The sequence below is a fragment of the Mus caroli genome, chromosome 2 (assembly GCF_900094665.2).
Source record: "Mus caroli chromosome 2, CAROLI_EIJ_v1.1, whole genome shotgun sequence".
Classification (NCBI taxonomy): Eukaryota; Metazoa; Chordata; class Mammalia; order Rodentia; family Muridae; genus Mus; species Mus caroli.
In genome coordinates this window covers 74,339,363-74,357,729 of record NC_034571.1, presented here as the reverse complement: position 1 = coordinate 74,357,729, position 18,367 = coordinate 74,339,363, and the positions used below count along the sequence as shown (strand labels likewise).

Genomic DNA, 18,367 nt, shown 5'->3' with positions numbered 1-18,367 from the left:
AAATGCTTTGTAAATTTAAAACCAGACAGCATTTTCTAGTGGATCCAAAGGTTCTGTGGTCAATAATTAATGATCCAAGAAAAGAGCAAAATCTGCACCCGCTCACCTTTGATCCACACCTCTGTAGTTAACTTGGCTTAACTCTTGCCAGCCAGTTTCTGCCAGAGTTATACTACATGTATTATACTTACAAGATATATTTGCATAAAAACTCAGAAACAGAGGACATAAGAGAGTGTACAATCATAACAATGTAAAAGTAGTCTGTGTTAGTTCATGTGCAGATTTGAAAACTAGAGCACGGAGCAATTTTTAATGAGGGTTATTACAGGAGAAACAATCTAGAATAAGTTTGTAAGCATAAAAGTCTCCCCCATAAAATCTCCACAAGAACTATATCCCTCCCCCCCCCCACCCCGCCCCTGCATCCTCATCTTTTCACACTTACTGCTGCTCCACACACGGAGAGACACTCCTCTCCTTCTTAGCTGACAACACAGAGCAACTATAGGAAAGAGTGGCCAGTGGTCCACTTACCTCTTTTTGACTTGGCAAGACTTAGCTGGCAAGTGGCTGGCACGTGAGGGGCTTCTCCCTCTGTGCTCTGGACCTAAAAGAGAACCATATGTAGTTCAAACTAAGAGAATTTATGGCAAAGAAGAGTGTCTCTAGATGGTTACTCATTAAACAGGTCAGTCTAGCTGAAGTGCTCCAAACATTATGTAGGTACTTTATCTCAAAACTGGCAGCATGTCCTACAGGTTCGTTTTCCCACCTACTTCCCGCTGACATGTAGCACTCAACCTAGGGAACTGGCAGAGAAAAACAGCATATAAAGTAGTTGCTCATATACAAACGTATACAAACCTCCACATAGAAAGACTTTGTTTCTCAAAAGTTGCTATATGTGAAAGATGGCCCACACCAGGAGCTTGCCCCAAATGTTAAACATTAAAGTAGTTCCAATGTGAGGGAAAACGGTAATCTGTGCATCATAGAAGATGATGGATGACTGAGCCCTATTTGAGGCAAACACAAATTTGGTGTCTATGTAAGTAGGACACCACGTTTCCACTATGAAGTTTTCTGAAGTCCTCCAAGTTTGAGGCATCAATTGTTGCTCATGTATAAGAATGTTCTGTCCTGATAAAAATGTTCTTTTAAGACGTAGTGGTATTTTAAGTGGGAAGGAAATAGTAATACAACTAAAATCTTGCAGAGTCTTACCCATAAAAGTCGCTCTAAAAAGTCTATTTAATGGAAGTACCAAACCTAGAAAAGTTGCCACTTTCCTACCTGTACAGCTATAGCATTATTTAGGAAATTTTGATTCTAATGCCATCCCCACCCTGTGGAGGAGGTGTTTGTTCATTTCTACCACTTTGCCACATAAATGGAAACAAAATGGTAAAACACAGGTTTTTAAACATGAACAAGTCAATCAACAAATAACAAACTTTTCATTTGAAGCCTGGTATACTTGAAGCTACGAATTAATTTAAAAATAAGAAATATCCCATAGGAATGAATAGAAGGTCACTATACACAACCACACAACCACACACACACACACACACACACACGAGAGAGAGAGACAGACAGACAGACAGAGACAGAGAGATAGAGAAAGAGATAGAGAGACAGAGACAGAGATGGAGACAGAAAGAGAGAAAGCACACATATACATATACCACCACCACAAAACTTAATGGCAGTATTCCCATATTCAGGAATGTCTGATTGTGGTGACTTTTGTATACAGTCTCATGAACCTATAGTTATGACCTGAATAAAGTGAAAGTAGTGACCATTTTAACACTCTCCTGAGTCTGACACATAAAGTCAGCTTTACTTTTATTTGCTACTACTCAAAAATTATATTATTCAAAGCAGCACATACAAGTCCAACCGGAAAACCATTGTTTTAAGTGCAAGGGAACAGAACACATTTTCTTTTTATAATCAACAAAAGGCCTATTATTAGCTGCTACTCTGGCCCAGCCTAATACAGTTTTCTAAAACACAATCATTAGCTAGATTGAAAGAGTACAGAAGCAATCCAGATAACTATTTATATCTTAGGAATCTCAGCTAGACACGACAAATTACGATCTCCTACTTTATAGATGTAGGATTATAAAATATTCTATTTCCTTAGAGATAAATTAACCACAACGTGGTGAGAATCTAAAAAACCTATGTTCTCTAGCCATCTATCCTTCATGATGTTATTCTAGGGAAAAAATATTTCTCCTCTTACTACAAAGCCCTTCATCAATGCACGACAGTCTCTGACAGTGGAGAGGGTCATATTTTCTTACACAACTGCTAACATCAGGAAGACTATTCTCAGCCAAATCTTACTGTATTAAGACCATGGCAGCAGGAGTGACGACTTAGTCTCAGTTTTACTGGTCACAACTATGCAAAAGTCAGATTTCAGTGTAAAACCATGAAGAGAGTACAGAATAAAGATCTATACAGCAAGCATTCCTAGTGCTGTAGGTAAGTTGGCCATGTACTCTAGGTAGCCTTTGATTAAAGTTTTACAAATATAATCAAACAAAACTGAAGCCAGTAACAAGTAATAGGTTTTATCATACAATTCTTGAAACTTTAGGTTAAGTTCAAAACTTCCCATAATAAAAGGAAAACAAAGAAAGTACACATTAAGCTAAAACAACAGAGCTGCTTTCTGAATTCACATCTGGCTAGCGTGGCTTTGGTTTCTTGATGGAAGTACCTTTGGATACAGCTTTCATCCTGCCCTTCCACTCAGGACCAAAACAACACTAACCACTCTGTCATTTTAAACATACCAAAAACAAAATAATGCTGAAATAAAATTTGAATTAGAGTCTTTAGAAATTAAAATTCTGTGTGGTATCACAAAAAAGAAAGAAGGAAAGAGAGAAAGAAAAAGAAAGAAAGAAAGAAAGAAAGAAAGAAAGAAAGAAAGAAAGAAAGAAAGAAAGAAAGAAAAAGAAAGGAAGGAAGGAGAAAAGAAAGCAAGCCGAGACTGCTCTGTGCTAAGTTGTCCAGGGCTGTGACAGCACTTCAGCTTCAGCTTCTGTCCACTGATCTCACGAATCTCCTCCCTCGTCTGCCCCATGGCAAATGTATGGTGCAGGTCAAAGGAGCCAGACCTGAGTTCAAGTCTTACTAGCCAGTCACTGGCTTCTAAAAACTACCTGTGCGATTTATCTGGGTTTGCAATTATAAAATAAGGGTGAAAACTCTTCTCCCACAAGTCCTTAAGTCAATCAAAAGTAACTACAAAAGTAACAGAGTAGCAGAGACCCAGGATAGCATCCCTCAGCAGCTTCCCTCAGACATCAGTCCATCTCCTGAAGCTCTGACACTGGAGCAACTATGACTTCCCTCAGAGAAGAAGAAACCACTGCTGGGAAGTAATATCTTAGTGTCATGAAGGGGTAAGGGGAGGGGAATGCATTCAAATGACCTTTGTATTAGTTTATTATTCTGTAATTACTTCTAAGTTACCTTAAAGAAAAGAAAACTAAGTTTTAAAATAGATGGCACACAAAGTTTGTTTCCACTGTTATGTAATTTTTAAAGACTCAAGAAATTATAGATTAAAAAAAATCAAAACAAAACAGCCAGAAACAACCCAGTGACTATCTGGGATTTGGGATATCAGGACAGATACCAAATATCAGAACTCATATTTAAATTCTTATCTTCAGAAACTACAGCTACAAATAGGCATGGTGGCCCATGCCTGCAATCCCAATATTTGGGAGGCTGAAGCAGGAGAATAGCAGCATAGCAAGATCCTGTCTAAAGAAACAAAATTCACAAATTTGGAAGGCCAAAGGAAGAATGCCACTGTTCCTCAAATACCCCACTGATTCGGGATTATTCGAACTCAGATAAATGAGTAAACCCTAAAACTTAGAAGTTAAAAGTAATAAGTTGTTTAGTACAAAGGGAGACTTACAAACAGTTATTTTAGGAGCTCAAGCAGGATTATGTATGCACCTAGTAACAGTTACTTTTACATAGTTCATCAGCACACGGGCGGGTGAGAGCTCCCTCCACTACTGCAGACACATCCCCAGGCAGGAACAACTGCTCACTCAGCAGGATCACCTTGACTGGGACCCCTTCTGACTGATGATGTCTAACTCCACGGACTGACTTACCATGCTGTACTCAAAAAGCCATCCAAAACAAACGAGAGAGAGAGACAGAGACAGAGAGACAGAGACAGAGAGACAGAGAGAGAGAGAAAGGGACAGGGGGAGAGAGAGAGAGAGAGAAAGGGACAGGGAGAGAGAGAGAGAGAGAGAGACAGAGAGAGAGAGAGAGTGAGAGAGATCCGAGCCACTAAGAATTAAAATCCTTTCCCACACCCCAACCAAAAAATGAGAAAGGGTTTAGAATTTCTGAATATTCTGGATACTCTAAAACATTTTTAGAAGGCAAGTTGACTTTTAACTAAAACAGTCTACACACTTTTTTTTCCTGTTTTTCATTTCTTAAATATAAGAAAGGCATTCTCTGCTTCTAGCCTGTCTCACTCAGTCTCCTCCTTTGTGAAGCTCTCTTCACACTTAAAGGGCATCCCCCTAGATCCTGGCCACCTTAGGCTTCCCTCCTGTCTCACCTGATTAAGCAGCCTCACCCACAGAGCCAGACTGCAACCTCCTTCCTTCCCGACTCCAGCCCCAGCTGGAGCTGCTGCAGTTGAGGCCTCTCCTGTGAGCTGGCTCTGAGAGACAGAGAGCTCTAACTTGTGTCTACTCGCTGCTCACACAGGAACAAATGTTCTCCTCAGTGATCGGATCCCAACCAAAGCAGTGTCAGAGAGACGGGCACAAGCTACTCTAGATGGGATGCAAGCTGGCCTTGGGAAGACTGTTTTCTTTGTCTGCTAGTACAATTCATATCATGCCTAAGAGGAAATGAAAATAACACATTTCCCTGCTTTATCCATTGTTCTAAAAGTTTCTCTAAAGTTTCCAAAGGAAAAAAAAACACAATTCTAGGAGGTTTTTAATAAATATTTTAAATAGATATGAAAAAAGCAAGGATTCATTATCCTTAAAGTTCCTCTATTTACAATAGACAAAGTTGAAAGTGAATTTGTCGTACATATTTGAGAAAATCTCTTAATAGGTACACCAGGCTACCAGCCTAAAACTTGCTATGTAGCTTCAGCTTATCTCAAACTCATCCTTTGGATGCTAGCTACTACCAACATACAACACCATTCCTAGTGACCACACACACACACACACACACAGAGAGAGAGAGAGAGAGAGAGAAAGAGAGAGAGAATCTAACATTCTTTAACTATTCATGTTAATCTTCACGTCACAAAAGGGTTCACGTTATTTTGTCATTAATGTTTTTTCCAGCAGAGGGCGCAAGCGAAAAGGTGAGTGCCACCAAACTGCACCCACCATTTGACAAGCCTTACACTTCTGCTTAGAATTTGAGTTCTTTTAAAAACCTAGAAATTACAAAAAGGACATTGTCAACCTACTGCTATCCAAACTGAGTCACCAGCATGGAATTCCCAGCTACTGCACACTGTATAGATTTGCATAGCACAGTGCAGGGCTAAAGTATGGAAGCTGCAGGATCCACTCAACACGGAGGAGTGGGCACAGGAAGGGCTGAACTTATACTCAGTCCTTAGGACCAGCTGGGCCAAAACAACACTCAACAGAAATCAGCAGGCCAGAGCCAGGGATTGCAAGCTGGCATCAGAATCCTCTCCCACACTCACGCTGCTAAGGCAGAAATCACTTTAGTAATTTAGAGAAAAGTAGCCTACAAGAAAATGGACAATATTCCACAGAGCTTCTTCTATTCTCCTTCACTTTACTCTTTAGCCAAATTAACATATAAAAATGCAGAAGCCACCAAAAACATAAATAACTCTATCAGCAACTGAAACTTTGAAATAAATAAAAAGTCTACACTAATGTGACTAATACAAAAGTCAGCAAAGAGAACATTAGGGCACCATTATTTTCTCTCCAAGCCGAGAGAGAAAATGTGATTCTGAAGCTAATACGAACTATTACCAAAGCAAATCTTCCATATTTTCAATAAGAAAAAGTACATATTACATTATGCATAGCCACACACAGATACCTCAGCTTCTTCCTGTGTAACAAAAGACAGCATTTTTGAGCTTTTCTCCTTAGGCCAAGCACAGTCCCTCCCACAGTATAGTGCCCTGGTCCACATAGCTAAATACAGTATAGCAGCCAGTCCCTGTGCCTATGAGTTCTGGATGAACCTCCCGAGTATTTTTACATTCTTGATTTTATGTTAATTTTATGTTAATTCTAGATCTTATGTTAATTAGCAGGAGTATCGATGGATAAGACAAAGTCGCCCAATGTTTAATCTGGATTTATAAAACCCCACCCAGCAGCCTTCCAGAGCCTTCCTTTCCTCTCAGGCAGGCGCATCACCAGTATCAATCCACAAGTTGCCTTCACCCTCACCCTGGTCACTGGGACCCCTGAAGCCTGAACTACATGCAGCCCTGTTTGATCTAGCATTTTCACTGCTATGCAGTGAAATGATTTGGATTTGCATATACACTCTCAAGGCTCTCTGCTATCAAAGCCTTAGGCAGATAAGATGTCACTGGATAGATGCCAGCTGAGCCTGAGGGGCGTCACAGCACACTGTTCTCAACCAGCTCTTGGTTTGGGAGCAGAAGCAGGAGTGTCAACAGGAGGATGAGTTTATTCCACAGTTATGAATGGTGGCGACCTCCCTTTCTATAAACACTCCTGGAGATTTTTCCTCCTGCCTATCTACTTACAAAGGCACCCCAGGAAATTTTTTGCCTACCTCTTCCATCTCGAAGGAGTCTTTCTGCTGTGTCATTATGTTCCGTATGGATGGGATTGTCAGAGGTGCACAAGGCTCTTTCTCGCTCGAGGACGCCTGGGCACTTTTCAGCTCACTGTTGCTCTCCAGCTCGCAGTGGCTGGACATGCAGCCATCATGACCAAAGTCGGGATCAGTAACAGCAGACTTCCGGAGCGGGTCCTTCTCCTGACTGTGAGCGTCTCTGCTTTCTTCACTTTCCTCCTTGTGGCTGATGTTACTATCTGCTTCCTCAGAAAGTCTGTCTGCATCAGTGCTGTCTGTGATGGTTGATGAACTACCTGAGACTTCCTCTGTAACCGTCGCCAGCATCGAAGACGACTCCTTCTTCTTTACTACTTTCTGAAGCTTAGGGTCGCTCTTGCTGCCGCTGCCTCCGTCTTCAGACAGTGAGATGCTTAGCGCCCTTCCTTTCTCAGCGGCGGGGGAAGAGCTCCCTTCTCCTTTCTCTGTTTTATCAACACATAAGTTTAGTTTTGATAGTGTTTTCATCAGACGGTTTGCAGTGTTGCTTCGAGTTAGAGGGGGCGGGGAGTCTGCCACCTCCTTGGAGGAGGTCACCGAGGACATACTTCCAATCCTCTGCAGTGGAGTTCCAGAGACTTGGGAATAGAGAGAAGAAAACGCATTGGCCACAGTAGTGAGGACTTCAATTTGGCGAAATCGGCCTACAAAAGGAAAAAAAGAATTTATATGCTTGTGTTATACATACGTCTTGTAAACAAATTCATGCTTATGTTATAGGTACATACAGTAAACACATGCTGTTTAGAATTCTAGTAATTTAATTTAGACCCCAAATATTATGAAATCATATTTTTTCCTAAGTGAACATGTAAGCCACTACGTTCCGAGGGTAGAGAGGAGGAGGAATTTTACTGTGAAGATGAGAATTCATACTTTAAAGCAATCAGAAATAAGCACAAAAACAGATGATAGTACTCTGGATAACAGAACCAGCTAGGAATTATCTCTAGTTAGGAAGTATTTACTGTTTGGTCATGGGCTCCATTAAGACTCTTGCAAATGCCCTCCTAAAAAAATACACATCCGAGTATATTCTACACTGAACTTCAGAGTACAGTTAAAGCACACATAAGGTTGGTCCACGAGCAACCTGGAAGGAATCCTGTTTCAAGACACCATTTAACAGAGAAAAAACAAGTAGAGGCCTAAGGGAAAAGACTCAACTGGCCAATGTATTCTAGATTTACAGAAAAGCACCTGAAATGGACTGATCTCATTGAAAATTAACAAAGCCCCTGCCCCTACTTCTTTCTTTCTTGAACAAATGCAATATGGAGATAAACAACAGGTTCTGCACATATATTATGCTCAGTTAATGAGGAGGGGAAGAGACTAGCCTCTACAGATAGATGATAGGTAGGTAGGTAGGTAGGTAGATAGATTATAAAGATATAGATATTATAACTAGAATAATTAATTCAGAATGAGTAAAAGACCTAGTCTATTATTAATCTTTTTTTTAAAGTGTCAGACGTGAAAACAAAGATCATCTGGCCTAGTTGCTCAACGTTTCAAACACCTCACTAACATCAGAGCCCTTACTTGTCAGAGCATAGTTTGGGTTCTCTACTTCCATCCGTTGCATCTGTGCACTCAGAAATACTTTAATGTCTATGCCTCTGGCAAAGGATGATGAATTAAAAAATCTGGAAGGAATTTTAGAAGCAATATCTGGTTCATCTCGTCCAAATCCAAGATTATATAGAATTTCTTCAGGATCTTCCTCGTAAAGCTCCAGCAGTTCTGAGACACTACAACAAAGGAAGAAGACATAGAGATGTCAAGTGTGCTCAGAGGTCACACTGCATGTCAATCAGTCCACAGCCCCATTTTCACTCCCTTTGGCTCAGGTCTTCACATCATAATATCTTTCTGTATCTTCTGATACTGCGCATGCATAAGATACACAATCCTTAGAAAGGATATATAGGCACATTTTCTCATGATACTAGTATTGGAAAATCAGAAACAAAAGTCAGAAGGCCTAATCCCTAAGAACACAAAACAGATCCTCTAAGGGACTGCTCACCTTAGTTTTTTGGTCATTTTTAAAGGATTCTCCAGGAAAGCAGTTCAGACCAAGCATGATAAAGAAAGAATAGATTAAAGGGAAAACACCATAGGGAGTTGATACAGCTTGGGTACTGAGGACCCAGCTGTGAAACCTGAGCTTTGCTCACATTTTGTTTTTCTTATAGGAGGCAACTATCTTAGCATAAGCAAAGAAGGAGACAAGCTGGGGTCAGAAACCCAAGGAGGAGCTTCCCTCCAGCTCCTCTCTCCCCACAGCCATGAAGGAAGTAGGAGGAGTAAAGTGAGGAGGAAGTGGGTTATACAGAGAGAAACTTGTCCCTGATTCCACTGGGAATTCAACATTAGCCTACCCTCTCACTGCAGTGATAATCTGAGCTTTGGGGAGGCTTCACAAGGGACTAAGAAAGAAGAAAGGTGGAACATGTCTAGAAGATGGCTAACGCTGCTTCAGAGAAAGAGCTGTGATGCAATAATTTGTATAGCAATTTAAAAACTGGTCCACAGGCCCACAGAGTTGATTTAATTTACATTTTAAAGGTCATTGGTTTAACACATTGAAAACAAATTTAGCCTTAAATATCAAGCTGCTAATAGAGACTGAGTACGCTGCTTTCTATGTCAGAGTTCCTCAAAGCACTCTGAAGTTTGTTTCGGCTCCTTACAAAGAGAAGTTACCCCACTATGGGGTTTTTCTCTCCAGGATGCTCACATAACTTTAACCGATCCTTAGGAGATTCTAGCACTGGTATGAACAGTTAGTGCTTTTTATTTGGTTCCTTACAGGTATCTCACTGGTTTTTGCATAAGAAGCTCTTGTCTGTTATGATGGTCTAAGAAACACTTGGGGCCCTTTGATTCACACTCTCAGCATCAAATCAAAGACCAGAAGGTGACAGGTTCAATACTGCATGGTCAGTTTTACCAGGACTGACCTTGACACGGTACCACTGCTTTTCCCAGACCCAGTGGAATTCATACTTCTCCCTTTCTGATGAAACTGTTGTCTTCTCTCCTTGGCCAAGATATTGTTGCTAGAAATATAATAAGATACTTTAAAACTCGATTTTCTATGATCCCTTTTGACTTTTTAAGAAAGGAGCTGACCCAAACAGATACATACCAGTTTTCAACTTGAGCATCAGGTTCATGTAGGTGATTGGCTACAAGTAATAAACAAACAGACAGACAGACAGACAGACGGACAAACAGACAGAGAGCACAGCTGTTAGAAGGAAATGGCATAGTTATGGAGAAGACAGGTTATCTACATCGTCATGGTTGGCTTGTTAGATATCCACTACTGAAACCACTGGACAGTGGGGCAATAACTGCACCAGCAACTTTTGGAGGTGGCTTGTACGTTCTGGCAATGCAAAACTACTTCTAGCTGAGTATTTAAAAATTAAGAAAAAAAAATCTATAAATAATCAATTAAATTTCTGGAACCCGGCTGATGAGTAATGAGGGAGATGAGCAGCATATAGTGGTGTATGTAATGCTATTAAATTTCAAAGCTGTCAATCAAGAACATCTTAAAAGTAAACGTGACTGGGTGCCATTAAGGAGAACCACAGTATTCACACATTTCTTCTGTGATTTTAGAGTTAGTATCAGCCTTTAGTGGATAATGTGAACTGCTCTCCACCTTTCAATGTAACGTTCCCTTTAAAAACTTCCTCTCAGCTTTAACCTAGATTAGCAAGGTCAAAGCAAACAGAAGCCAAGGTTTAGAGTTAATTTCATCATAATTGTAGAAAAGCAAAACAAGTAAGAGTAATAATCAAAATGTCTACTTCAGCAGTTGATTTTTTTTATTTCTGATGTGCAAGACTGTGAGAAACTTTTGCTTCTTTATACTTCCTACCAATAATATCGTTTGATATCATGAAACCTCCCAGGCAGATATCAAAAGCATCAAATGCATTGCTTACAGGGATGCTGATGTACATCTCCATAAAGGACTGACAAGATTTTTAAGAGCATTGACTTGAAAGAAGGAAGTTAAGTTTTCAATTATTCCTTGAAAAACAGATTGACAGAGATAATGAAAATATGCATTCTATACTTTCTGATTCTAGACTGTTCTAAATTAGTAACTCATCTTACAAATGGAAATGCAGATCTAAAGAATCAAGGACACTAAACTCAGTGAATAAATTCATTACATCATAAAATAAAACAAAAACCAAAGGGCTCAGTCATGGTGGCTGACACCTGCAACCTCAGCACCAAGGCGGCAAAAGCCAAAGAACCTTGAATCTGAGGTCAGCCTGAAGCTACACAGAGAATTCAAGGCCACCTTGGCTACACAGTACCGACCTGTCTCAAGACAAAGTAAACTACCTTTTATAATAACAGCAAAATTGCTATAAAAGAGAAAGCTAGCTTTATAGACTGGGAAGCTCTATTGGCACCTACAAAGGATTTAACGACATACTTTTACAGTGCTGAAGCCACCTGAAAGAGGCAGCAGCATAAGGATCCGACTTGTAACTCTATGTGGGCTTTGTCCTTTAATCTGTAACTGTCACGGGTTAAAAGAGGGAAAATATCAGGAGAAAGGAAAACCACAGCTCTAAGTGTGACATGAGTCTACGTCCCACAGCTCTAAGTGTGACATGAGTCTATGTCCCACAGCTCTAAGTGTGACATGAGTCTATGTCCCACAGCTCTAAGTGTGACATGAGTCTANCAGCTCTAAGTGTGACATGAGTCTATGTCCCACAGCTCTAAGTGTGACATGAGTCTATGTCCCACAGCTCTAAGTGTGACATGAGTCTATGTCCCTAAACCAAAACGAAGCTTCAACTTAGTTTTTTCCTGCGTAAATATTTAAGCTCCCTTCTGTCTTCGGGACAGATTTCCTCTCATTTATATCACCATAGTTTTTGTCATAAACAATTCCTCTGCACATTTAGGTCAGGCAAGATGGTATTTCACAGGCGTCCAGACAGGAATCCTACAGGGTAAGGCAGTAAATGTGGCCTACTGTCAAGGCCTTTAAATCTATCTGCAAGAGCCTTCGATTTGACAGTTCTCCCTTCATTTCTTAAGGTAACTAAAACTCCATAAACATAAAGAAATAGATCTAGTTCCTCAACAAACATACCTTCAGCTCCCAGGGACAGGTCATCTTCAAAGCTTCCTCCATTTCTCACAAGCACACCTAAAACAGAGGGTGAAAATTCAGAAACCACACCCCCTGCTGTGCTGTTTACCACTAATCCCCGCTACTTTATGACATCATTAATTAAACAAGTCTACTAAGATATTTCACAAAACCTAGGAAAATATCTCAAACCTGACTATGCTAAAAAAATTATTCATATTATGTCATTTCAAAGAGCAAACAAACTTTTTCTCTGTTGTAAGGAAACTAGGTTTGTGACCAGGTAAATTTTCCAGAATTCGGGGTTCATACTTTATATTCCCTTATGCCTCTGAAGACATTTGATTAGAGAAACTACTTCATCAAAGAATTCCGTAAAAAACTAGGTCCCAAAGCAGCCATTCCTTACACCTTCACGGTATGTCAGGACCTCAAACTATATTTTCCTCACACCGAGAATGCTTCTCCTTCACCTTGTCATCACCTGCACATTCTTGCTGTACTTGGAACGTGAGAATTTTGTCTTGCACAGGTGCAAAAATCCCAGGTGTGGTAATTTCAGTTAGCACAAGCAAAGAAATGCTACACTATAGTTAACCTGGCTCGCTCACGATATATTTTCTTTATATTTACATATCAGAGTCTGTATTTACTCCGTCTTTATAATATCTAACTGGGCAATAAGAACATAAGGATGGCATTGTGAGGAGCTTCGGGAAACAAAGCTACTGAAAGTTACTATTCTTTTATGACTTATGACAATATTTCCCCCTTTGGGCTTCTAGCTCACAATGGCATATTTCATAAACATGATCCTCACTCGTGCAATTCACACAACACTTTCGGCTAAAAGTCGATGGGAGATTCTCACTTCTGAAAGAAGATAATGCTCTCTTACCCTTCGGCGTACCACTGCTTTGCTCATCCAGCGAGGCTCCCAAAGGGGTGCTGCAATCACAGAAACCCAGAAGCCTCAGTCTTCTGAACACCCATCTGCAGAACTGTCCCTGGGCAGCCTCACTTGAGAATTATAGCTAAGCAAGCATCTTAATCAACTTAGCACTCCTCCCCAAACACCAGGAATGTGGGTGGCTTACATAAGTAATGTCCTTCTAACCCAGCAAATAAATACCTGTTGTCAGGTCAGTTTACCAGCAATAACCTAATCACAGGTCTGCTCTGCAGCAATTAAGAGCTGGGATGGCCATAGCATATGAAATGAATTGTTATTTTCTTTGCAAAAATAGAAGGGAGGGGGAGAGAAAGAGAGAGAGAGAGAGACAGAGACAGAAAGAGAGAAGGCTAAAGAAACACTCAGTCCCTTCTACCAAAACAAGCCAACAAGAACAACAACAAAAATACAAAACCAAGATTAGAAGAAAGCACCTTTTCAGTGGTAAGTAACTTCACACAAAAACGGTTACAGGCGTCAGGAAGAGTTCTTAACTCTTGCCTGCCAGTGGAGCTGGCAGCTCAGAGCACAACCTAGGCAGCCTCGCCACCTCCACAGCCGCCTTTCCTCACAAACACAGGGAGGCCTGAGCATCTCTGTAACCTTTTAAACTCTAACAAGTACACATTCTCCTCCCTTAGCTTTGCAAAGTCCTCAGCTCCCCTTGGAATCGGAGTCAGGGATCAGCCAATACTGACTTTTCTCTCCCTCAAGTTTGTAGTTCAAACACGAATGTCTCCCAAGTTGTTTTCAAACACAAAGATATCTTTACTTTTCCCAGTTTTGTGACTTGGATCACAGAAATATTATTTTATTCTGAAGGTTCTAGTCTGTGATACAGACTTCAGTTTCTCTGTAAGAGTTCATATCGCCTAATGATTTCCATTAGAAGTGGGGTGCATTCAGCTTCAAATACACGCTGCTCAGTGACAATCACAAACACAAGCAAATCCCTAAGCAAGGTGGTCCTGTGAAATGCAGTGCTCTTGAGACTCGAGTTGAAGAAGAATCACCAGCAAGTACCATATGGGCCCTGACAGAACTTCAATTTTTTTGCAAACATTTCACATTTGTATCATTAAAAATCTTTTTTTTCCCTCCTGGTAGCTCTTTCCTTAGTTGGGCCCAAACACTATGGTGGTCTGTGTCCACAGCTGCCCATGCTGTTCTTCACTGACAGAAAATAGCAAGTAGGCAGAACGTAAACGGCCTTCTTCAAAAGCAGTTCTCTACTTCTGGACACCTCCCTCCAAATCCCACCAGAATCTTCTACTGCTTCTTAGACATTGTGTCAAGTCATTTGGTTAGTAAATGAATAAATACAGTTATCAGAATAAAGACTCCACCGGAAAAGAATCCCACCAGAATCTTCTACTGCTTCTGACATTGTGTCAAGTCATTTGGTTAGTAAATGAATAAATACAGTTATCAGAATAAAGACTCCACTGGAAAAGAATCCACCAGAATCTTCTACTGCTTCTTAGACATTGTGTCAAGTCATTTGGTTAGTAAATGAATAAATACAGTTATCAGAATAAAGACTCCACTGGAAAAGAAAAAACATGACATCTTTGCCCAGAATATGGATAGCAATGAGGAAACAGTATTGCAGAATTTACCAAGGGAGGAAAATGTCTTTCAGATCATCTGCATACAATATACAAATTATGTTAATGATCATCTCAGTTACACACAAAAACTGCTTGTACATTGAATAGGGGTAAATATAAGAACAAGAAAGAAATCTACGACAGGTTTCCTAGGATAATTATATAATCTGTGCACATTAAGTTTAGCAATGATACTTCTGGAATTTTTCTGGACCAGTCCTGAGTCCTGGTCAGTGTTAGCATTAGACTACTTCATTTATCTAAAATCTGTTTTTATTTTCCATCTCCTTGATATGACTTCTTCTACAATCTCAATTCCTATATATCATTTTTGAAATGTGATTTTTCTCTTGTTCTTACATTTGAAAAAAAAATCCTTTGACTATCCCCTTGAGATAAACGCTAGAAATTTTAAGACCTGTTTTAAGTGTAAGCCACTAGCATATTAAGGAGTGGATTTTAAATGAGACCAAGATGTAAACTTTAAAGTCCCAATAAACGCAAGGACAGACTACTCTGTTCACTCCTTGATGTGGAAACTTCAGAGATGCTGCTTTGTAAGTTCTCTCCTAGAAAGTTTTGAAGATGTTCATTTAAAATCTTAGCCTTCTAATCTAACACTGCTTTGATGACCAGCCCCTGGCACACAGTCTAGTACTGTGCTTTGTAAAGGCCATATTCTAGTAATTTGGAAATCAAGGGGTTAAACGAGGCTGATGGTTAACCTAAAGATGTCTTGAAGCAATGTATTTGCCTCTGTGCATCTTTAAAAGGAATGCCTATACATCCCATAATATTTCAGACAAGTCTATGATGCCTAAGTAAAATTCTGCAGCTAACAATCAGTATGGCTCCAGTTATGGACTAAGACAGAGACAGCTATTGGTCTTTACAGGGAAAAAAAAATAATTCCATATGTGAGTCGCTTTCAAAAAGAAACAGAAAAAAAAAAAACAAAAAACAAATAATCCCTAGGATAAACATAATTTGCTTTGCGAAAACAATAATATGCCCAGAAGCAAAAGCCAACCAAACTTTAAAAGCTATAGTCCTCACACAAGGTTTTTCAAAGAGCAAATAAACTGGGAAAAATAGAAGTAAAACACATTTTACTTTAGTCAAATTTACTTGTAATACAACCCATCTCCTCTGTATTTTATCAAACATTTTTGTGCAGGTTGCCAAAGTATGTAACTAAACAGACTCATAAAGTATGAATGCCTTCAAAGCTCCATTTCCTTCTTCGAATTCCAATGCCATCTGACAAAACCCTGTCCGAGGACTTAAACTCCAAGGAGCAAGTTGGCTAGTTTTAATAGGTCCCCAGAGAGACTTAAGGCACACAACACAAATTAAATCCCAGTTAGTGTAGTTAAGTAAATTAAACTCGTCTATAACACGTTTGAAAGGAAAATGATTCCATGCCAGATATGCAGATGCCAAAATAAAGAAAAATAAAAACGTCCTGTGAAACATCAAATTTCTTTCAAGAGAAACCACGACCAGCCAAAGTAGCATCACTGTGACCTGTTTTAGTTTCTGATCTGCTGCTGACATCATGCCCGGACTGCTGAAGTCGTAACTGTAAAGTCAACTCGGTCACCAAATAGTCAGTGGCCGCAGCACTTCCAGTTCTAATCGCTTCTAGAAGGAAGCTATCGGCCGGCTCACTTTCCGGTTCCTAGCTTACAGTGGCCACGGGACCCAGAGACGAAGTCGAACCCTCGCTTCTCCCCCAGGCAACCCCCCGCTTTACTTACCGGCAGTCTTTGAGCCATATCGCGATCTTCTCGTTGGGCACGTTTCCTGCGGGAGTAGAGCGAAGGGACAGCTCGTTAGGGACCCCAAACATAAGTACTCAGAGGCTGTGCCATCCTGACACTCCCTTGCAGGAGAATCTGCCCTGGCCAACCCGTAGCCTCCGAGAGCCTTCCCGGAGCCCGACCCAGGGGAGCCAGCCGGCAGCCAGGTGCACATGCTGGCGCTGAAGCGCGGGTCACGCGCGCTTTTAAAGTTCGGGGGCGTCCGGTCCCCGCGCCCGGTGGCACGGAGCACACCACCTCCCCGATCGCACGTCCGTGTCCCGCGCACCGACCTCGCCCCGCGGGTGCCGGCAGCTTCGCGCCTGGGAGGTCCTCCTCGTCGTCCTCGTCCTCGTCCTGCGTCGTCGTCTCTGTGGACAGATCCTCGGTCTCCGACGCCTGCCAGGAGCTGCGGCACTTGGCCCAGGCCTTCCTCCTGCGACTCGCCACTTGCCACTCCAGTTCCTCCTCCGCCTCCGCCGACAGGGGTCGGTTCATGGCCGCGCCGGGGGCTCCGCGGGCCCAGCCGGAGCCTGCGCGGGACACAGCGGCGGCTGCGGGGACCCCCGCCGCTGCTGTCAGCGCCCAGCCGGGCAGGGGGCCCGGGGGAGCCAGAGCGGGCGCCGCAGGAGGAGGGGACAGGGAGGGGGGAGGGAAGGAAGGGAGGGAGGGGCGGAGGGCCGGCGCTTCACGTGAACCCGGCCTGGCGGGGCGCAGGAGCGCGAGTGGCTCCGGCAAGCCGGGTAGGCGCCGAGCGCCCGCCCGGCCCGGTCCCGCCTACTCTAAGACCCCGCCCTGCCCCCTTTCTAGCCACGCCTCCCGCCAATGCACAGTCCAGCCCCTCGCAGCTGTGCGCCCCGCCCACGAAGGAGGCCACGCCCCCTTCCGGTGGCGGTCTTGCGGGGAGGTGAGGACTAGAGTCGGGGCGGGGCACGTCCTGACGGGCTAGGAGCCGAACCGCCCCTTCGCGGTGGCCTCAGGAAAGAGCCAGATTTGTTTGTTTGTTTGCTTCACAGCCTTTCCTTCTCTCAACTCCTCTCTCGTCCAGAAATAGAGGTAAAGTGCCAAGGCCAAGTCTCATAAAACGCCCCCGCGTGCAAACAAGTGACTGGGCTGCTGAGACTTAATCAGTGTAGGATGCCTACAGGATTGGGCAAGGATGAAAGAGACGTGAGATTGTACTGTCTGCTTGTAAAAGCTTACCTTGGTGTTGCTCGCACTTTTGAGAAATCCGTGTGTCCTGGTTATGTGAGGTATGAAAATCCAGTGAGAAAAAAATGGGTATATCACATTGAAGCTGCAGACAAAAAAAAAAAAAAGGGAAGTGAAGAAAGTGACCTGGGAGTGTAGAGAGCTAACTGCTTGGATTTGGGAGTTAGAAGATGTAACAAGAAGCAGGTCATGCCAAGCTTCTGAAACAATTCTTAAATCCCAGCTCCCTCCCTCCCCTTTATCATACTTGTATCTCCTATGAGGAAAAAAAGATTAAAATTCTATCCAGATTGAAACAAAGTGTTACATATCAAACAGTGAATGTTCTGAACCATCTACAGACAATATAGAAGGCTTCCAACATTTTATTGTGCATGGCTGAACTCTGCAAGCAAAGTGCGAATAGTGTTTTCCTTTGGTCTATTTTTATGCTTTTTCTTGACTAAAAAGGACATTTTTACATAAATAATATTTTAAGGAAGAAATTTTCCATTTGAAATAGATATTTACAGTTCATAAAAGTCCAAGTGAAGTGTGCATTCATAACTGAAGGAAATAGTTTTTGGAACACAGAATGTAGTGTCCTTGAGATGAGATGGAACCTAGTTTCTTGTGCAGGCCCTTGCACATAATCTATTCACCTTTAAAGTACCACAGGGACCTTCCTGTCTTTGGTCCTTACTTCTTTCTAGCATGGTCCATATGTTTGATAGTTCCCAATACATCATTAATTATTGAT

At 41.8% G+C, this 18,367-nt stretch overlaps 1 protein-coding gene across 1 annotated transcript in view; it reads right to left on the bottom strand.

Annotated features, from left to right (window-relative positions):
• Itprid2 (ITPR interacting domain containing 2) overlaps positions 1 to 17,067 on the bottom strand; it is a 37,920-nt gene extending 20,853 nt beyond the window's left edge. Inside the window, exons 1-9 of the mRNA XM_021154138.2 lie at positions 16,710 to 17,067; positions 16,375 to 16,420; positions 12,951 to 13,000; positions 12,053 to 12,109; positions 10,064 to 10,103; positions 9,876 to 9,974; positions 8,452 to 8,660; positions 6,844 to 7,550; positions 538 to 610 (exon numbers count right to left, since the gene is read on the bottom strand). Of these exons, the coding sequence (XP_021009797.1) occupies positions 538 to 610; positions 6,844 to 7,550; positions 8,452 to 8,660; positions 9,876 to 9,974; positions 10,064 to 10,103; positions 12,053 to 12,109; positions 12,951 to 13,000; positions 16,375 to 16,420; positions 16,710 to 16,914 (1,486 nt within the window). The 5' untranslated portion in view covers positions 16,915 to 17,067. The remainder of the gene's footprint in view (positions 1 to 537; positions 611 to 6,843; positions 7,551 to 8,451; positions 8,661 to 9,875; positions 9,975 to 10,063; positions 10,104 to 12,052; positions 12,110 to 12,950; positions 13,001 to 16,374; positions 16,421 to 16,709) is intronic.
• Positions 17,068 to 18,367: the final 1,300 nt, after the last annotated feature.